The sequence below is a fragment of the Eriocheir sinensis genome, chromosome 29, assembly GCF_024679095.1.
Source record: "Eriocheir sinensis breed Jianghai 21 chromosome 29, ASM2467909v1, whole genome shotgun sequence".
In the NCBI taxonomy this organism is placed as follows: domain Eukaryota; kingdom Metazoa; phylum Arthropoda; class Malacostraca; order Decapoda; family Varunidae; genus Eriocheir; species Eriocheir sinensis.
In genome coordinates, this window is record NC_066537.1 from 15144927 (window position 1) to 15164162 (window position 19236).

The window sequence follows — 19236 nt, forward strand, 5'->3', positions numbered from 1 at the left end:
TGGTGAGGAACTTTGTCAAACGTTTTACTAAAATCAAGATAGATTACATCATAATTTTCATCTCTGTCTACCGCCTCAAATACTTTATTGTACAAGGACAAGAGATTGATGAGGCATTACCTACATTTCGTGAACCCATGCTGCGAGTCGTAAATTAAGCTATGTTTCTCTAGATGCTCCCGAATGTTCCTGGCTATTATGGACTCCAGCATCTTGCCTTTAACCGATGTCAAGCTAATTGGGCGATAGTTTGAAGCAGCTGACCTGTCCCCCTTTTTGAAAATCGGCGTCACATTAGCTACTTTCCATAGGCTGGGCACATAACCAGTATTTACCAACATCTTAAAGATGTCGGTTAGTGAGTCACTGAGTACATCCTTGCATTCCTTTAATACCCTCGGAAATATCCCGTCAGGACCTGGCGACCTATTCTTTTTAAGCTTATCTATCTCATCCTGGACTACTTGCCTGGTAATGATTATATCCCTCAATTTATCGCCATCCCAACGTACATCCACACCACTCTGCTGAGGTCCTCATTTAGAAGACATCACTTTTCGTGGGCTGAAGTGATTCTTTCTCTGCCTGTTCAAGCCGCTGTATAGAGAGGGGACGAAACTCTTATCCTGCCGCCTCTGGTCTCGTCTTGAGCTGTGCTACGTTACATCTGTGCTACTGTCACGACCCCACACCAGGTGATCTTTAACCTTGTTCTATTTAAACTCCCCACAGTGTTGGCCTAAAGGCTGTGTTGTTGCTATACTTGAAATACTATACGAATATACGACTCCGCACCAGGTAAGTCTAACCTTCTCTATCATCCCTCTCCCATGTTTATTCGTGCTCTTTTCTTACCTGCCTGTAATGTGATTACTATTTAGGTAGTATCATTTGTGTGGAGAGGATGCTAGACGGTTAGATTACTGTACGTGTTGGAGGAGTTATGTCCATGTTATTAACTTGTTATTTAATAACTCTAATGTTAAGTTAGCAAGTGTTTGCCTTCCCACTTCCTGAGGTACCTATCATTTTCTATCCTGAACCTTCGGCATTGGAGGCGAGTGTAGTTCTCGCAATCTCTAAGCCTTTACATTAACCCTATCTCGTGTCATTGTTTTCTTTTCTAAGTGTTCGCTGTGGTATATGCTGTCCTTGCCCCTCTACTATTACTCTAACTAAATTATTGTAAGACATTTCTACCTGGTTCTCCTGGCTCTCCAACCCACAGTTCTGGCCCTCATGAATCCCTCAGTTTTCCCAATTTACCCCTTCAAGATGTCTTCGAAGCCCCTCGTAATTTGCTCTTCTAAAATCTGGCACTAACACTGGGTTTGGTTCGCGGGTTACCGCCCAGTCTAAGTTAAAACGAACCGTTCTGTGGTCACTATTTCCTAACTCTCTGCCCACCTCCAACTCACGTAGCAAGTTTCCATTATTAGTTAGGACTAAGTCTAATATGTTATCTCCTCTGGTAGGCTCAGTAACTACCTGCTTAAGGAAATTATCTTGTCACCCACTAGGTCTTCCCAGTCTATATTCCTATAATTAAAGTCCCCCATTAAGCAGACATTTTTACTCCTACTCGCCCTGCCAATCTCTTGTAGTAGTATACTCGTGTCCTGCCTATTAAGGTTGGGTGGCCTATACAAAACCCCTAGAGTAGAGGGTAAAGTTTTGAACTGGGTCAAGGCGTGGCTTAGCAATAGGAAGCAAAGAGTGCAAATCAATGGTAAAAGATTTGACTGGGGCTGTGTTACGAGTGGGGTCCCACAAGGTTCGGTATTAGGTCCACTTTTGTTTATTATTTATATCAATGACAGATACAGGAATTAGTAGTGATGTCAGTAAGATTTGCAGATGATACCAAGATCGATAGAGTAATTGAGTCGGATCAGGACGTTAGTATTCTCCAGGATGAACTAAACAGATTGTATGACTGGGCGGATAAATGGCAGATGGATTTCTATGGTTAAGTGCAGTATTCTGAGTGTAGGTAGGAACAACCCCTCTCATAACTATTGCTGAAATGACACTCTCATAAGCAGGTCTGGGTGCGAGAGAGATTTAGGGGTCTTAGTGAGCTCTGATCTCCGTCCAAGGGCACAATGCATTCAAGCTAGAAATCGATCAAATAGGGTACTTGGATTTATTTCAAGGAGCGTAAGCAACAGAAGCGCCGAAGTCTTCCTCAAACTATATTTAGCATTAGTTAGACCTCATCTTGACAATGCGGTTCAGATCTGGTCACCTAACTATAGAATAGATATCAAAATGTTAGAATCGTTGCAGAGGAGGATGACTAAGATGATTCAGGGGTTGAGAAACTTGCCATACGAAGAAAGACTCAAACAGTTAAACTTGCATTCTCTAGAAAAGCGAAGGGTGCGTGGAGACATGGTCGAGGTTTATAAATGGATGAAGGGCTTTAATATGGGGGATATTCATAAGGTTTTGTTGGTAGTACCGGGCAGGACACGAAGTAATGGGTTTAAACTAGATAAATTCAGATTCAACAGGGACATAGGCAAAAATTTGTTTACTAACAGTGTGGTGGATGAGTGGAATAGGCTTAGCAGTCATGTGGTGAGTGCCAATACAATTGTCACATTCAAAAATAGATTAGATACATTCATGGACAGCGATATTAGGTGGGGTTAGATACACGGGAGCTTAGGTTCAAAGTAGCTGCCTTGTACAGGTCTACCGGCCTCTTGCACACTCCTACGTTCTTATGTTCTTATGTACTTTATCGAACTCTGTAATTGCAGAGTTGTGAGTAATATATTTCTGTTCACCCACACATTGCTTCGTACCCAGTCAGGAAGAAGCGTTGACAACCAACGCGTTGAAATGTATTATATTCGTGTGATCCACTTCAACACCGGCAACAACTGTCAAGGAACACAGTGATGTTATGCATGCTTTGGTAACACGTACAAAAGGATAAGGTATTTACAAATTGTGTCAGTTACAGCAAGGGTTGTCGAGGGAAATCTTTTCCACCAGCCAATCAACAACGGAAAAAATAATGTTATGCATGCTTTGGTAACACGTACAAAAGGATAAAGTAGTTACAAATTGTGTCAGTTACAGCAAGGGTTGTCAAGGGAAATCTTTTCCACCAGCCAATCAACAACGGAAAAAATAATCAACATTGATGACGCTAGTTAGTATCAGTGAAACTAGGCACAGTTAACATGTAATATATGACACCAAGTGTTGTTACAGTATCAGTGGAATCTCGAGGAATCCAGGTGTGTTACTGCTTAAAGATACTGAAAAATAATCAAATAAAGGCTGTCGGTGAATAGCCCCGTTACAGTTCTTCTTCTATCATTGCTGTATTAGACGCGGCCGATGGTGCGGCTTCAGTGTTTCTGACTGGCTGACAGGCTCGTGGGAAGGACACAGGTCTTACTAGGAGGCTTCTGGCACACGAACCTGTTGATCGAAGGCGTGTGAAGAACTTGAAGCAAACCAATGGCAGGTGCCGATGCCGTCTATCTATCTATAGCAGGTAGATAAATATAGTAGTCTGTAAATCTTGTATGTATAGAAGGTTTACACAGACACACACACACAGACACACACACAAAGAACATTGAAATAAAGTAGATAAATGGGCAAGACAAGAAATTAGAAGATAAAACACTCAAATTTGTTAGACATATTAATAAAACGAAAGCCAGATTCTGAAGTTAAAAGAGTTCGCAAATTAGGCAGACATATATTGTGAAGGTTAATAAAGATAACGTACGCACTAAAAAGACACGACAATTAAAGCTCGATCACAAGGCGAAAAAAATAGAAAAACACGTGAGAAACTCGAAGTGTAAAAGAAAAGACTGCCCAAACAAACAACTCTAAGGACTTACTGTTTTTTAATATGACACATTTGGTCATTCCACCTGTAGCCAAACGGAGGCCTTATCTCGACGCAGTTCTCGGCTGCATCTTCATTCTTGGAGTGCAAATAGTTGTCGGGCTGATCTTCATCCCAGCTGCAAGGAAGTGAAGGGACAACAAGCGCGATTAACAGTGAAATCTTAGCGGGCAGGGCTTTGAAGGTTTCTGGACTGAAGCGCAAGGGTTTGAACATTTGGCGGGGGGTTACGCCGATGTGTGCAGGAAAGTTTGATTACATAGCTGCAGGGGTGGCTTCGTAAGGTCTTAAGGACATTACTAACTCTCAGTAGCGTCAGTGTAGGGGGGCAGTGAGGGCATCCCCCCACTTTCGTATACCCTGCAAACTCAAAGGCAGTTTAAAAGTGGTGTCCTGCTCCTCAGAATGCACCAGACTATTTACATCGTAATGGCAAGTGAGGGCAGCCAGAGAATCAGGTTGGGATGAGAGACAAAGAGGTGGAGGACGTTGGGACTGCAGTGAATTAGTAATGGCTAAAGATGTTGATGATGATGATGATGATCTCTTACTCACTTGGTGTATCCGGGCTCCGTGCCGTCCTGCCAGGTGAAGGTTCCCTCCTTCACCTCGTCATTCAGGCCGATCCAGGTGTTGCCGGTGAGGCGTGCTAAGAGAGGCGACAGAGAGGAGACCGAGTTAGGTGCAATGGTTTTAATCTCTTTTAAGGCTGCTAGGCTCATTATCATAATCTCTTAAGTTAAACCTCTTAGCTTACAGCTGACTGACTGAAGAAAGCATTTAAAAAAAACATACGATATATAAAACATATACTTTAACTTGTGTTTTTTAAGCAATGTATTATTAGGATATATATTTTAAGTGTTTACCATAGGGTATGTGAAATTATTGAATTCTCTACAGCTTATGGAATCTCATCATTCTCCCTTTCCCTAAAATCTCACTGGGTGAAGGACTCGCTGTTTTACAATAAGTGTGATGAAATAGTTACGTTTGTGTGTTAGGGAGGCGAAGAGGTGAAAGTAATGCAGCTGCTTCTGAGCCAGGATATTGTTGATATAAATTACGATCAAAATTCTGTCTGTATCTTGACGCCAAGACAGAGTTGGGAGACATGCTATAGCTGCGCGTGGCCATGGTGCTCATCTCCGTCACATTGGCCCTGGAGCCTTTGGTGGGTGACAGCGTCTTACCCCTGGACAAGCGCAACATCCGGGTCACTACTAGCCGTAGGAAATGCAGCCATGCGATGAAATATATACCTTTGTGTGAGTGAGGGAGGCTGAAGGTGGAAAATGCAACACTGATTGAATAGTCAGGAATTTGCTGAAGAAATTGAGATTAAGACTGTGTTTTGAGTACCAGATGAAAGAGTGGAAATGTAATCATACGTTCATAGATTAACGTTTGTGTGAGTCACGAAGCAAAGATTTGGAACAAAATTACACTGACTCACCAGCCAGGAAGTTCTGTTGTCCCTTAGAGGTGACGGCGGCCAGCTGGGCGTACTGGGCAAGACAGGCTTCGCGGGCTCTTGGCCACGAAGCCAGTCCGTCGCTCACCTTGTAGCACATAGTGTCCTCAAACATCTCCCAGCCTTCCTCACACACGGGGGCGGGTGTGGTGGTGGTGGTGGTGGTGGCCGTCTTGTTTGCTGTGATGACTAACTCAGGTGGCTTGCTGCACAGGAACCTGGTGGAGGGATGTCGTGGTTTGGGTTAAGAAATGACTAAGAAAATAATAACAACAAGCACGTGTACCTCTAGTGATACCAAATATAATTAAAGATAATGTTCTACTGCTCTGAAAGGGCCTGCTTACGTATATGGCTCAGGTCCCGAGTCCCACCATAACATGTCATCTGGATAATCTGGTACTCACTTCATGGTATTGTTACAGCTGTTGTCGTTCCACAAGTAGCCATAGGACTTTCGACTCTCCACGCAGTGCTCAGCGTCTTGAAAGTTGCTGGGATTTTCGTCATTCCAGCTAGGGAAGAGAAGGCACATGAACTTGTCAACAACATGAATCCCCTATCTATTTATCTTAAGTATAAACCGATTGACTGAAATATGAAGAAAAAAAAATTAAAGGTGGGAAAATGATTTGTAAGGCCGTATGATCGTTGTCACCTGGCGTAGTTGTAATCCGACCCGTCAGCCCAGACGAAAGTATTTTCCTCCTTCCGGTCATTGAGGCCGATCCACACACTCTGGCTCAGCATGGCTGGAGGCGAGGAGCACAATTGAAGTTAGATTAGTCAGTGGAGGTGGAGAAATGGCTTCTATTGCGTTATGGACCTGCTTCTTCCCCACTCACCAGTTACGGCGTCCTGCTGTGTTTGGCTCGAGATGGTGGCCAGCGTGGCGCCCCGTTGGTTGCAGAAGGACTGGCCCTCATCCCAAGTCCCAGAGTCATCAGCAAACAGGAAGCAAGTCCGGTCTATGAGCGCCCATCCCTCGGAACACTCGAGGCGAGGGTATTCACGGACGGCAGGGAATGGGCTTGAGAGGGACGTGGCCACCAGACCAGCCACCAGCAGGAGAGAGAACATCATGGCTCCGCTGGGGTGTCCTGGTGAGCTTGTTCGTACACTGGAGATGTGTGCTGCCTCCCTGTTCCTCGAGGGTTTATATGCTGCCCCTCCCGCTAAGCCCGCCCCCTTTTCGCCTGTTTCCGCTAGTTGGAAGCACTGTGCAACCCTCTACGGACGTGAAAATGGGAAATCGGTCTCTATGACCCAGTAGAAGGGTGGTGAAGGTAGCGTGTTTTGCTGTTTGCAGAGTGAATGATGAAGTCGGCTGTATCAGGGCTCTAAGGGCGAAGACCACTAGTAAACCTCATAAAACACCTTTGTATGGAAATTTTGGCTTGAAGTTTAAGCTGGCTGTTAGTTACAGCATTTTCTCTTAATTTCCTGAGTTTGGATTAAATCGGATAATAAACATGCATTAATAAAAGAAAAACACCCATTCGTGTTTGTGTTTTCTTTTCTTTTAATAATGAACACAGTTTCACACAGACACTGATTCCATCGAATTTGTCTAGCTGGAAACTTTCTACTGGTGTATGGTGATATTGCCATATGTGTTTTTCAGTATGTTTTTGCAATGCTTAACTTTGAAGGCCTGTAACTCAAAACAAGGTAATTGGCTTGTTCGCCCCATGAGCACTAGACTCCTCATATGTTTGTCTTGTTTACAACAACAGCACGCGCCTTCAAAGCACAGAGGAACCAGCCAGGCACGAACCTTCGTAGTTCACCACCTAATTTTTTTTACAACTTTCTTTTCTTTTCTTTTGAGAGTTTACCATCATGATAATTGTTTTCTATATTGAGCACATTATGTAAACATGCAAAGAGCGAGATAGATGCCTTGATGGTCGAGAATAGGGAGTGCAAGGTAGGGAGGGTGAGGTCAGGGTGTAATTATTGTCTACCCAATGGGCACAGATGTAGTTTTTCACTGGGTATTATGGCTGTAATAGCATTGTGTGTGTGTATGTGTGTGCGTGAACTATATCTGGTTGGTGGAAAGTGGGCTGCACTGTGTGTATGTGCATTCTTTCCTACTTTACTTTTCCGAGCGACTTGTGGTAAAGATTGAAGGCACGGTCTGTGGCCGTGCCTACATTGTCGAAGGGAAGGTACGCGGCTCGATCTTGGTATGGGCCAAAAGATCCACATTTACACTGGGGAGAGTGAACTTCCATAACGTGGTTTATATATATATATATATATATATATATATATATATATATATATATATATATATATATATATATATATATATATATATATATATATATATAAATGCTTTGTTGAAGTGGGCAGCGGTTAAGGCGTTGTTCTTCTTCTTTGTTGTTTTCTCTATTTCTCTAACAAGAGATCGTTGACGGCTGTTCAGCTTTGTCAACTGGTATCCAAGATCCACGTTCTCTAGACGTCGTTCGGTCTATAGGAAGACCATCTTCAGGAGAAATGCGGAGTGGAATGAGAGCGTGTGCGATGCGATGGGATTTTGAGGGGATTTGAACCCTCGCGGGCTATGTGCCATAGGTTGGCCCGCCTCTCTCTGCTTCTTCCCACTTCGGCCATAGGGCGTTTCTAGCCGGGCCCTTCTTCAGGCACCTCGTTGGGTACACTGGCTTCCGGAACCGCAGCGCTGCTTTCAGTGTCTCGTAGAACACTGTTCTTAGTGGGAACTCCAGGTCGTCTTTTTCGGTCTCGTCGTCGTCGTCGTATTCGCTGATCAAATCCACGATGGTGTTGATCAGTTTGAATAGCTCTACCCTTGTCAGGGTCACTGACTGGGCGAAAACCTTATCCCACTCTGGCGTGAGGGGCTTAAGGACGGTGCTGAGGTCGGGGGCGCTGGTCGCTGCTCCCATGGTGGTCGTGGACGGCGTCTGAGTTTCCTGGGGTGTAGTCTCGGGGCTTGTCTGGGTGGCCAGCGACACGTTGTTCGGCGTTGTCTGGCACACCGCTTCCTCGGTGGGCTGAGGGGGCGGTCTGGCAGGCCCTTCCTTTTCTTTTTCGGCAGGTATGCGTGGTGGCATCTTCACGGGGTGCTGGCGTCTGCGGGCTGGCGGGTGCTGGGGCAGGGGCAGGGACCACCACGTTCATCCTTGGGCTGGGATAGGGTGAGGCATGAGGGGCTGCTTGGGGGACAGCCTGGATGTTTAGGGGCAAGGTGTCTTTAGCACCCGAGGGCTGAGGGGGGAGCCTCCTCAGCCTTTCGGTGCAGCCCTTGAACCAGGCGTGGTGTCTCCCGCCACAGTTCGGACATCGTGCAGCCCGGTTTGTTCTGGTCCTCATGCAGTCTCGATACACTTCGAGGAGGGATGTTTCCCGCTGCACACGCCGCAGAGAGCTCTGGTCCTGCAGTACTTCTGCACATGGCCGAAGGCTTGGCAATTGAAGCACCGCAGGGGCTCCGGGGTGAACCTCCTAACGGAGAAGACACCCCAGACGCCTAGGTCGAGGGACGCGTTAGAGGGCCCCCGGAACGTCACCTCGACATGCCGCGTGGGCTCTCTGCGACAGTGACCCGCGTTGTAAGTACACCTGCTTGCGAAGGTGACGCGCGAGTCCTCCAGGATCGGTGGGAGGGACTGGCCAAGAGGATATCGCGAAACGATACCCTTCGACCTGCCCTCGACCTCTCCTAGGGAGATGCCGAAAGTGGTCTCTCTGTTCAGGCAAGCGAGAGAGAAAGCAGCTTCCTCGTCCAGGGGTTTGATGTAGATCGCACCTCCGGCTTTTTCTTGCACCCGTACTCGGAGGTCGGGGTGTTCCCTCTCCAGCCGTCAGACGGCGTGGAAGGTGCTTGTTTCGTTGTTGCTGATGATTTGGTACAAGCGGAAGTCCGGGGCCGGTGGTGGGGTCGGGGCTCGTCAACGTCTCTTGTCCACGAGGGTCCATCCTTCTTCCTCTCCCTCGGGTGGGGAGAGGTTCGGGCGCTTGCGATGGCGAGAGCGGGCCATGGTAGGTCGGGTGAGGAGCAGCGCGTGTCAGCCAATCAGCGTCGGCCTACGATCCTCCGATCATTTTGTGAGTAGCGGTCAACGGTGAGTTGGCAAGCTTGTCTCTGTGAGTAGCTGGACGTTGATCGATGTTTTGCTGATGTAGATGTATACTGCTTCGGTCATTCTTAAGCGCATTCTTTGGTGTTCTTTTTGCACTATTGTGGTGTTTTCTTCTAGCTGTTGACGGGTGGGTGGTGATCCATGCTTGGTTACTGAATGACGACGTATTGCTCCGTCTTGTAGGTGTGCGGATAGTCTTCTTGATAATGTGGTGGTGGTCGAGCCAATATATCTTGAGTTTAGGCGACTACAGTCACCAACGTTGCAGGTAAACTGATATATAACGCTCGTTTCTTGAAGGTTATTGGTGGGTGGCAGGCAGCTGTTTTTCATGACGAGGCTGGAGGTGCGTTTGGATTTGTAGTAGATGGTTAGTTTCAGCAGAGTGTCGGGTTTTGTAGGTTTCACATTTTTTGTGATTATTTTCTTGAGAGCTTTCTCTTCTTGCTTGTAGGTGGAACTTGTAGCTGAACAACGCCTTAACCGCTGCCGACTTCAACAAAGCATGTATCTTAGAAGGCCTACTCCCAAAGTATATATATATATATATATATATATATATATATATATATATATATATAGATATATATATATATATATAGATATATATATATATATATATATATATATATATATATATATATATATATATATATATATATATATATATATATATATATATCTATATATATATATATATATATATATATATATATATATATATATATATATATATATATATATATATATATATATATTTTTTTTTTTACGTCTACGCCTATAGCGCCGGTAGGCTTGCTTGAGGGGCCTGGGTGGTGTTCGTCCCCAACCCGTCATGGCGCAGGCAAGTGTTTATAATGGCGCCATCTTCTCTTGGCTCATGCTGCCCCCCAAGAACTCGTTCTTGATTCACTTGGACGATTTCCTCTATAGTCCGGGTTGATGGGTGGTCTTCAGGACAGCATGTGGGTAGTTTTAAGCCACTCGGCGGTGACTGAAAAATCCGAGGTGGTAGCGTGGGGATTCGAACTCGCGTCGTCCATCACGTGGTGAATGTGGGCCCAGCACGCTACCACTCAGCCACCGCCTAATAAATATATATATATATATATATATATATATATATATATATATATATATATATATATACACATATATATATATATATATATATATATATATATATATATATATATATATATATATATATATATATATATATATATATATATTTTTTTTTTTACAACAAAGGAGGCAGCTCAAGGGCACACAAAAAAGAGAACAATAATAAAAAAAGCTCGCTACTCGCTGCTCCCAAAAAAGAATCAAAGGGGGTGGCCGAAAGAAAGGTCAATTTCGGGAGGAGAGGTGTCCTGATACCCTCCTTTTGAAAGAGTTCAAGTCGTAGGCAGGAGGAAATACAGATGAAGGAAGATTCTTCCAGAGTTTACCAGCGTGAGGGATGAAAGAGTGAAGATGCTGGTTAACTCTTGCATAAGGGGTTTGGACAGTATAGGGATGAGCATGAGTAGAAAGTCGTGTGCAGCGGGGCCGCGGGAGGGGGGGAGGCATGCAGTTAGCAAGTTCAGAAGAGCAGTCAGCGTGGAAATATGGATAGAAGATAGAAAGAGAGGCAACATCGCGGCGGAATTTAAGAGGTAGAAGACTATCAGTAGGAGGAGGAGAGCTGATGAGACGAAGAGCCTTGGACTCCACTCTGTCCAGAAGAGCTGTGTGAGTGGAGCCTCCCCACACGTGAGATGCATACTTCATACGAGGGGGGACAAGGCCCCTGTATATGGATAGCAACTGCGCGGGGGAGAAGAACTGGCGGAGACGATACAGAACGCCCAACCTCGAGGAAGCTGATTTAGCGAGAGAGGAGATATGAAGTTTCCAGTTGAGATTTTGAGTTAAGGATAGACCGAGGATGTTTAGTGTTGAAGACGGTGATAGCTGGGTGTTGTCGAAGAATATGGGATAGGTGTTTGGAAGATTGTGTCGAGTTGATAGGTGGAGAAATTGAGTTTTTGAGGCATTGAAGGACACAATGTTCCTTCTGCCCCAATCAGAAGTGATAGCAAGGTCTGAGGTTAAGCGTTCTGTAGCCTCCAGTGTGGAGTCGTGTACTTCTTGTTGAGAGGGTCTTCTTTTGAAAGAAGCTGAATAGTGCAGAGTGGAGTCATCGGCGTATGAGTGGACAGGACAGTTTGTTATGGAAAGAAGATAATTGATGAATAACAGGAAGAGAGTGGGTGATAGGATAGAGCCCTGTGGAACACCACTATTGATAGGTTTAGGGGAAGACCGTCTACCACCGCAGAGATAGAACGGCCGGAAAGGAAACTGGAGATAAAGGAACAGAGAGAGGGATAGAATCCGAAAGAGGGCAGTTTAGAAAGTAAAGACTGGTGCCAGACTCTATCGAAGGCTTTCGATATGTCTAGCGCAACAGAGAAAGTTTCACCGAAACGGCTAAGAGAGGATGACCAAGAGTCAGTTAAGAGAGCAAGAAGATCGCCAGTAGAACGCCCCTTGCGGAACCCATACTGGCGATCAGATAGAAGGTTAGAAGTGGAAAGGTGCGTTTGAATCTTCCGGTTAAGGATTGATTCAAAAGCTTTAGATAGACAGGAAAGTAAAGCTATAGGGCGGTAGTTTGAGGGATTGGATCGGTCACCCTTCTTAGGTACAAGCTTTACAAAGGCATACTTCCAGCAGGAAGGAAAGATAGATGTTGATAGGCAGAGACGAAAGAGTTTGACAAGGCAGGGTGTCAGCACAGAAGCACAGTTTTTAAGGACAATAGGAGGCACTCCATCAGGTCCATAAGCCTTCTGAGAGTTGAGGCCAGAGAGGGCATAGAAAACATCATTTGGAAGAATCTTAATAACAGGCATAAAGGAGTCAGAGGGGGAATGAGTAGGAGGAATATGCCCAGAATCATCCAGGGTGGAGTTCTTACATAAAGTTTGAGCGAAGAGTTCAGCCTTAGCGACAGATGAGACGCAGTGCTGCCGTCAGGGTTAAGGAGAGGAGGGAAAGAGGAAGAAGTGAAATTGGAGGAGATAGTTTTGGCTAGATGCCAGAAGTCACGGGAAGAATTAGAAGAAGCAAGGTGTTGACATTTTCTATTAATGAAAGAAGTTTTGGCAAGTCGGAGAATGGATTTGGCACGATTCCGGGCTGAAAAATAAAGATCAAAGTTAGCGGGAGTTCGAAGGCTCTGGAACCTTTTGTGAGCTGCCTCTTTATCTTTAATAGCACGAGAACAAGCATGATTAAACCAAGGCTTTTTAGCATGAGGAGTAGAGAAAGTACGTGGAATGTATGCCTCCATTCCAGAGACAATCACCTCTGTGATGCGCTGAGCACACACAGAGGGGTCTCTCTCCTGGAAGCAGTAATCATTCCACGGGAAATCGGAAAAGTACATCCTCAGGTCGTCCCATCGAGCTGAAGCAAAATGCCAGAAGCATCGCCTCTTCGGTGGGTCCAGAGGATGTACAGGAGCGATAGGACAGGATACAGAAATAAGGTTATGATCGGAGGAGCCCAACGGAGAGAACAGTTTGACAGAGTAAGCAGAAGGATTAGAGGTAAGGAAGAGGTCTAGAATGTTGGGCCTGTCTCCAAGACGGTCGGGAATACGAGTAGGGTGCTGAACTAACTGCTCTAGGTCGTTGAGGAGAGCAAAGTTGTAGGCTTGTTCACCAGGCTGGTCAATGAAAGAGGATGAAAGCCAAAGCTGGTGGTGAACATTGAAATCTCCCAAAATGGAGATTTCAGCAAAGGGAGAGTGAGTCAAGATGTGCTCCACTTTAGAGTTCAAATAGTCAAAGAATTTTACATAGTTAGTAGAGTTAGGCGAGAGATAAACAGCACAGATGTATTTAGTAATAGAATGACAATGAAGTCTTAGCCAGATGGTGGAAAATTCAGAAGGGTGAAGGTCGTGGGCACGAGAGCAAGTGATGTTGCGCACGTAGGCGCAACATCCAGTTTTATATATATATATATATATATATATATATATATATATATATATATATATATATATATATATATATATATATATATATATATATATATATATATATATATATATATATATATATATATATATATATATATATATATATATATATATATATATATATATATATTAGATCAGGAGACAGTTCAAGGGTGTAAATAAAAAAAAATAAAAAAAGCCCGCTACTCACTGCTCCCGAACAGAGGTCAAAGGAGTGTCTAAAACCTCGGTCTATCCTTAACTCAAAATCTCAACTGGAAACTTCATATCTCCTCTCTCGCTAAATCAGCTTCCTCGAGGTTGGGCGTTCTGTATCGTCTCCGCCAGTTCTTCTCCCCCGCGCAGTTGCTATCCATATACAGGGGCCTTGTCCGCCCTCGTATGAAGTATGCATCTCACGTGTGTGGGGGCTCCACCCACACAGCTCTTCTGGACAGAGTGGAGGCTAAGGCTCTTCGTCTCATCAGCTCTCCTCCTCTTACTGATAGTCTTCTACCTCTTAAATTCCGCCGCGATGTTGCCTCTCTTTCTATCTTCTATCGATATTTCTACGCTGACTGCTCTTCTGAACTTGCTAACTGCGTGCCTCCCCCCCTCCCGCGGCCCCGCTGCGCACGACTTTCTACTCATGCTCATCCCTATACTGTCCAAACCCCTTATGCAAGAGTTAACCAGCATCTTCACTCTTTCATCCCTCACGCTGATAAACTCTGGAACAATCTTCCTTCATCTGTATTTCCTCCTGCCTACGACTTGAATTCTTTCAAGAGGAGGGTGTCAGGACACCTCTCCTCCCGAGTTTGACCTTGCTTTTGGCCGCCTCTTCTGATTCTTTTATGGGAGCAGCGATAAGCGGGCTTTTTTTTTGTGTGTGTGTGTGTGTGCCCTTGAGCTGCCTCCTATGTTGTAAAAATCAAACAAAAAAAAAACGAGAGGTGAATTTCAGGAGTAGAGGTGTCTTGATACCCTCCTCTTGAAAGAGTTCAAGTCGTAGGCAGGAGGAAATACAGATGAAGGAAGATTGTTCCAGAGTTTACTAGCGTGAGGGATGAAGGAGTGAAGATGCTGGTTGACTCTTGCATAAGGGGTTTGGACAGTATAGGGATGAGCATGAGTAGAACGTTGTGTGCAGCGGGGCCGCGGGAGGAAGGGAGGCATGCAGTTAGTAAGTTCAGAAGAGCAGTCAGCATGAAAATATCGATAGAAGATAGAAACAGAGGCAACATGGCGGCGTAATTTGAGAGGTAAAAGACTATCAGTATGAGGAGGAGAGCTGATGTGACGAAGAGCCTTTGACTCCACTCTGTCAAGGAGAGCTGTGTGAGTGCCCCCCCCCCCCCCCCACACACACACACACACATGAGATGCATACTCCATACGACGGCAGTGTTGCCGTCAGGACTGAGGAGTGGAGGGAAAGATGAAGAAGTGAAGTTGGAGGAGACGTGAATGAGAATGTGACCTCTCATTCAGTTTGTCGTAGTTAAAGGACTTTGGTACCTAACAAAGTTTAAAAAAACTAACACTGTATACATGCTTTGTATTTTATAATATCTAAACAATAGAGTTTTGTACTTTTATGTAAAGATTGTGAAAAGATTGAGCAAAGAAGGTTTACTCACCGCAGTGAAATGATCACTGTATATGCACTGGCACTTACGTGACAAATACTATGTGTGAATTAGTGATTAGTGCTGTGATACTGGAGCAATTGTTACAGTCATCAAGAAACAGTGACTTAAAGGTGTCCTTGCTTTAAGGGAGCTGTAACAATTATTTCCAATCAGCACTTGTAGAACGTTTTGAGTAATACATTTTTGTACACCCACATATTCCTTATATACACAGTTAGGAAGCAGGATTAACAGGCAACGCTTTGAAATATATTGTATTTGCGTGATCCACCCCAACATCAGCAACAGAACTGTCAAGGTTCATAGAGATGTTATCTGATTTGAAAACACATTTATGAGGAAAATAATATTCCTATAATGTGTCACGTATAGCAAGGGTTATCAAGGGAGATCTTTTCCACCAGCCACTCGACAGCGAAAAAAATAAATATCATAACTAATAGCATTAGTTAAATGAAAATATATATGAAAATATATATACCTGGGTACTGTTTTTACACCTGATACTATTATTTAACGCTATCATAATTAAAAGCAGAGGAATCCAGTTAGTTAATGAATATAATAAATATACAATCAAGTATAATGTCTCGGTGACTGTAGCCCCATTACAGTTCTTTTTCTATCATTGCTGTGTCAGACGTGGCCGATGGTGTGGCTCCAGTGTGGCTGGCAGGCTGGCATGCTGGCAGGCTCGTGGGAAGGACACGGGTCTTACTGGGGGGGCTTTTGGCACACGAACCTGTTGATCAAAGGCGTGTGAAGGACTTAAAATATACCAATGGTAAATGCCGATGTAGTGTAAGAAAGTAAAGAAACTAAGTAATACCTTGTATGCATATAACGATACAACGTTAACAAAAAAAGGCATAATATTAGAATATAGAAAGAAAATGGAAAAAATATTCATAAATAGAAGATAGAATATAAATTAGGACTTTAGATAAATGACAACCAGATTATGTAGTTAACAGAGTTAACACATCAGGCAGGCATGTAAAAAAAAAAAAAGAATTTAAAAAAGGGATAACTTAGACGACAGGACAGTGAAAGTCAGTTCACTAGGCGAAGAAAATCATGAAGCAGGGGACACTATGGAAATGATCCCCTGTAAAAACACGCTACATAAACAAAAACAAACAACTCGAGGGCTTACAGTCTCTCCATGGTGCACAGCTCGTCATTCCACATGTAGCCATCCTCAGGCCTCACCTCGACGCAGTCCTCGCCCACACCAAGAGTCAGGTAGGCGTAGGAGTTGTTGGGCTCACCTTCCTCCCAGCTGCAGGGTGGTGAAGGGAAAACAAGCACACTTAACAGACTGCTTTGAAAGTTTCTTGACCAAAACGCGTGTTTGAACTTTTGGCTGGTGCTTTACACCGATGTGTGCAGGAAAACTTGATTATATAGCTGCAGGGGTGGCTTCGTGATGTCTTGAGGACCCATTACATGCTTTCAGTAGCGTCAGTTTGGGGGAGCAGCGAGGGCAACCGCCCCCCACTTTGTTGTACCCCTAAACTCAAAGGCAGTATAAAACGAGATTTCTGATTCTCAGAACTGACCAACATGCACCAAATTATTTCGAGCCTAATGGCAAATAAGGGCAGACAGAGAACTAGGTGGGAGTGGCAGAGGTGAAGGACGTTGGGAAAGCGCTTAGTTGTGCAGTGAATTAGTAATAGCTAAAGATGATGATGGTGGGCATGATGATGATGGTGATGATGGTTTCTTACTCACTTGGTGTATCCGGGCTCCGTGCCGTCCGGCCAGGTGAAGGCTCCCTCCTCCACCTCGTCATTCAGGCCGATCCAGGTGTTGGCGGTGAGGCGTGCTGAGAGAGGCGACAAAGAAGAGATTGAGTTAGGTTCAGTGGATGTTTTATTCCTCTTTGTGCCGCTGGACTCATGTTTTTATAACGGAAGTTAAACCTTTGTTTTTTATAGTACACTGACCCAAGTATGTATGTTTTTAATAAACATACGATAGAATATACAAGAGTGTATAGTTGATGGAATCTGTCATCAATCTCCCTTCCCCCACAATCTTTCTCGATCAAGGATTTGCTATTTTTAAGAAAGTATTCTCAAATAATTCCGTGTGTGCCTATGAGTTTTTAGTAAAAACTTCAAGTTGCCTATATTATGATCAAGAGCGTGTTTGTGTCTTGAGGACGAAGGGTGAGAAATGCATTCATATAAAATAATATCTACGTTTGTGGGAGTCAAGAAGGCTAGAAGATGGAAAATGCAACACTGACCCAGTAGTCAGTGTTGCATTTTCCGAAGAAATTGAAATTAATACTTTGTTTTGTGCATCGAAATGGAAAAAGTTGAAATGTAACCATACGATAAAAGGTGTTAGTCACGAAGCCAGGATGTGAAAAAATTTTCACTGACTCACCAGCCAGGAAGTTCTGTTGTCCCTCTGAGGTGATGGTGGCCAGCTGGGCGTCTTGGGCAAGACAGGCGTCGCGGGCTCTGGGCCACGAAGCCACTTCCTCGCTCACCTTGTAGCAGATGGCGTCCTCAAAAATCTCCCAACCTTCCTCACACACGGGGGCGGGTGTGGTGGTTGTGGTGGTGGTAGTCGTGGTGGTTGTGGTCGTGGTGGTAGTGGTGGTGATTTCTTCAGGTCCCATGCTGCACAGGAACCTGGTGCAGGGGAGGCGTGGTAAAGGTTAAGAAATGCCAAAAGAATTATGATAGATAACAGAAAATAGTAGCAACCTCGGAAACCACACCACGAGTCATGCAAAGCACGCAACACGTGCGTCCGATCCCGAGTCCCACAATATCATCTCATTTCCTGGTACTCACTGTCTGCTCTCGTCACAGTGCTCGTCGTTCCACATGTAGCCAACTTTCCGGCGCATCTCCACGCAGTCCTCACTGTCGCCGAACAGCCACAGAACGTCTCCAGAGTTGTTGGGTTCGCCGTCATCCCAGCTGTGAAAAAGAAGGCATAATTATGAACTATTCAACGACATGAATCCCATATCAATTTATCTTCAGTATAAAAAAACTGGACTGAAATAAGAAAAATATTATAGGTGGGAGAATGACTGGGAAGGAGACAGGGAGTGATCGTTGTCACCTGGCGTAGCTGTATTCCGAGCCGTCAGCCCAGCCGTAACTATGGTCCTCCTTCAGGTCATTGAGGCCGATCCACACACTCTGGCTCAGCATGGCTGGAGGCGAGGAGCACAGTTGAATTTACATTAGTCAGAGGAGGTGGATAAATGGCGTCTATTGCGTTATGAACCTAGCAGTGCTGATTTACCACTTACCAGTTATGGCGACCTGCTGTGTTTGGCTCGAGATGGTGGCCAGGGAGGCGCTCCGTTGGTTGCAGAAGGACTGGCCCTCATCCCAAGTCCCGGCTTCATCAGCCAACAGGAAGCAAGTCCGGTCTATGAGCGCCCATCCCTCGGGACACTCGAGGCGAGGGTATTCACGGACAGCAGGGAATGGGCTTGAGAGGGACGTGGCCACCAGACCAGCTAGTATCAGGAGAGAGAACATCACCATGGCTCCGTTGGGGTGTCTTGGTGAGCGTGTTCGTACAGTGGGAGTTGTGTGCTGCCTCCCTGCTCCTCGAGGGTTTATATACTGCCCTTCCCGCTTAACCTGCCCCTCCACAGCTGTCCAGCCGCCATGTCCCCTCAGCTGTTACCTAATGGCTCGAAAATTACGAGCTTTTGGTGGCGTGTTGACACATTAAGCATTCAAGAGCAACATCTGTGTGAATTTAGTGATGGTCTTTGAGAATAAGTCTTGCAGTGTTATTTGAAGGTTATGGTAATCAGATGATCAGAGATTGGGAGATCTTTTTTTTTTTTTTTTTTTTTTTTTACGGGGCAGATAACTTGGTTGTATTAGTTATTTGTTAACCTATGTTCGTACTTGTAGACTAATTCACGAAGCATATACCTGAAGTAATCATCTCAAGGGTACGGTCGGCAGAATGTCAGTTTGTGGGATTGTAACTGTATGGTGCAGGAATATTCGTTACTTGTGTTGATTGTGAATAAAAATAACTTCTCTTAGAATTGGCAACGAAACATCACCCCAAACAGTCACATCCAGGTTACAGTC

The 19236-nt window shown here is 44.7% G+C and overlaps 1 protein-coding gene across 13 annotated transcripts in view; it reads right to left on the reverse strand.

Moving 5' to 3' along the window:
- LOC127005120 (macrophage mannose receptor 1-like) overlaps window positions 1–18912 on the reverse strand; it is a 39161-nt gene extending 20249 nt beyond the window's left edge. For 2 of the 13 annotated variants that reach the window (XM_050873698.1, XM_050873697.1), the window contains exons 1-6: window positions 18429–18728; window positions 18236–18329; window positions 17959–18087; window positions 17543–17793; window positions 16880–16973; window positions 16299–16424 (exon numbers count right to left, since the gene is read on the reverse strand). In XM_050873698.1, the coding sequence (XP_050729655.1) occupies window positions 16299–16424; window positions 16880–16973; window positions 17543–17793; window positions 17959–18087; window positions 18236–18329; window positions 18429–18669 (935 nt within the window). In that variant the 5' untranslated portion in view covers window positions 18670–18728. Of the gene's footprint in view, window positions 1–2743; window positions 3442–3875; window positions 4002–4438; window positions 4533–5339; window positions 5576–5764; window positions 5873–6015; window positions 6110–6202; window positions 7078–15382; window positions 15885–16298; window positions 16425–16879; window positions 16974–17542; window positions 17794–17958; window positions 18088–18235; window positions 18330–18428 lie in introns of those variants that run through there. The other 11 variants (XM_050873703.1, XM_050873701.1, XM_050873700.1 and 8 more) reach the window with 8 other exon arrangements.
- Window positions 18913–19236: the final 324 nt, after the last annotated feature.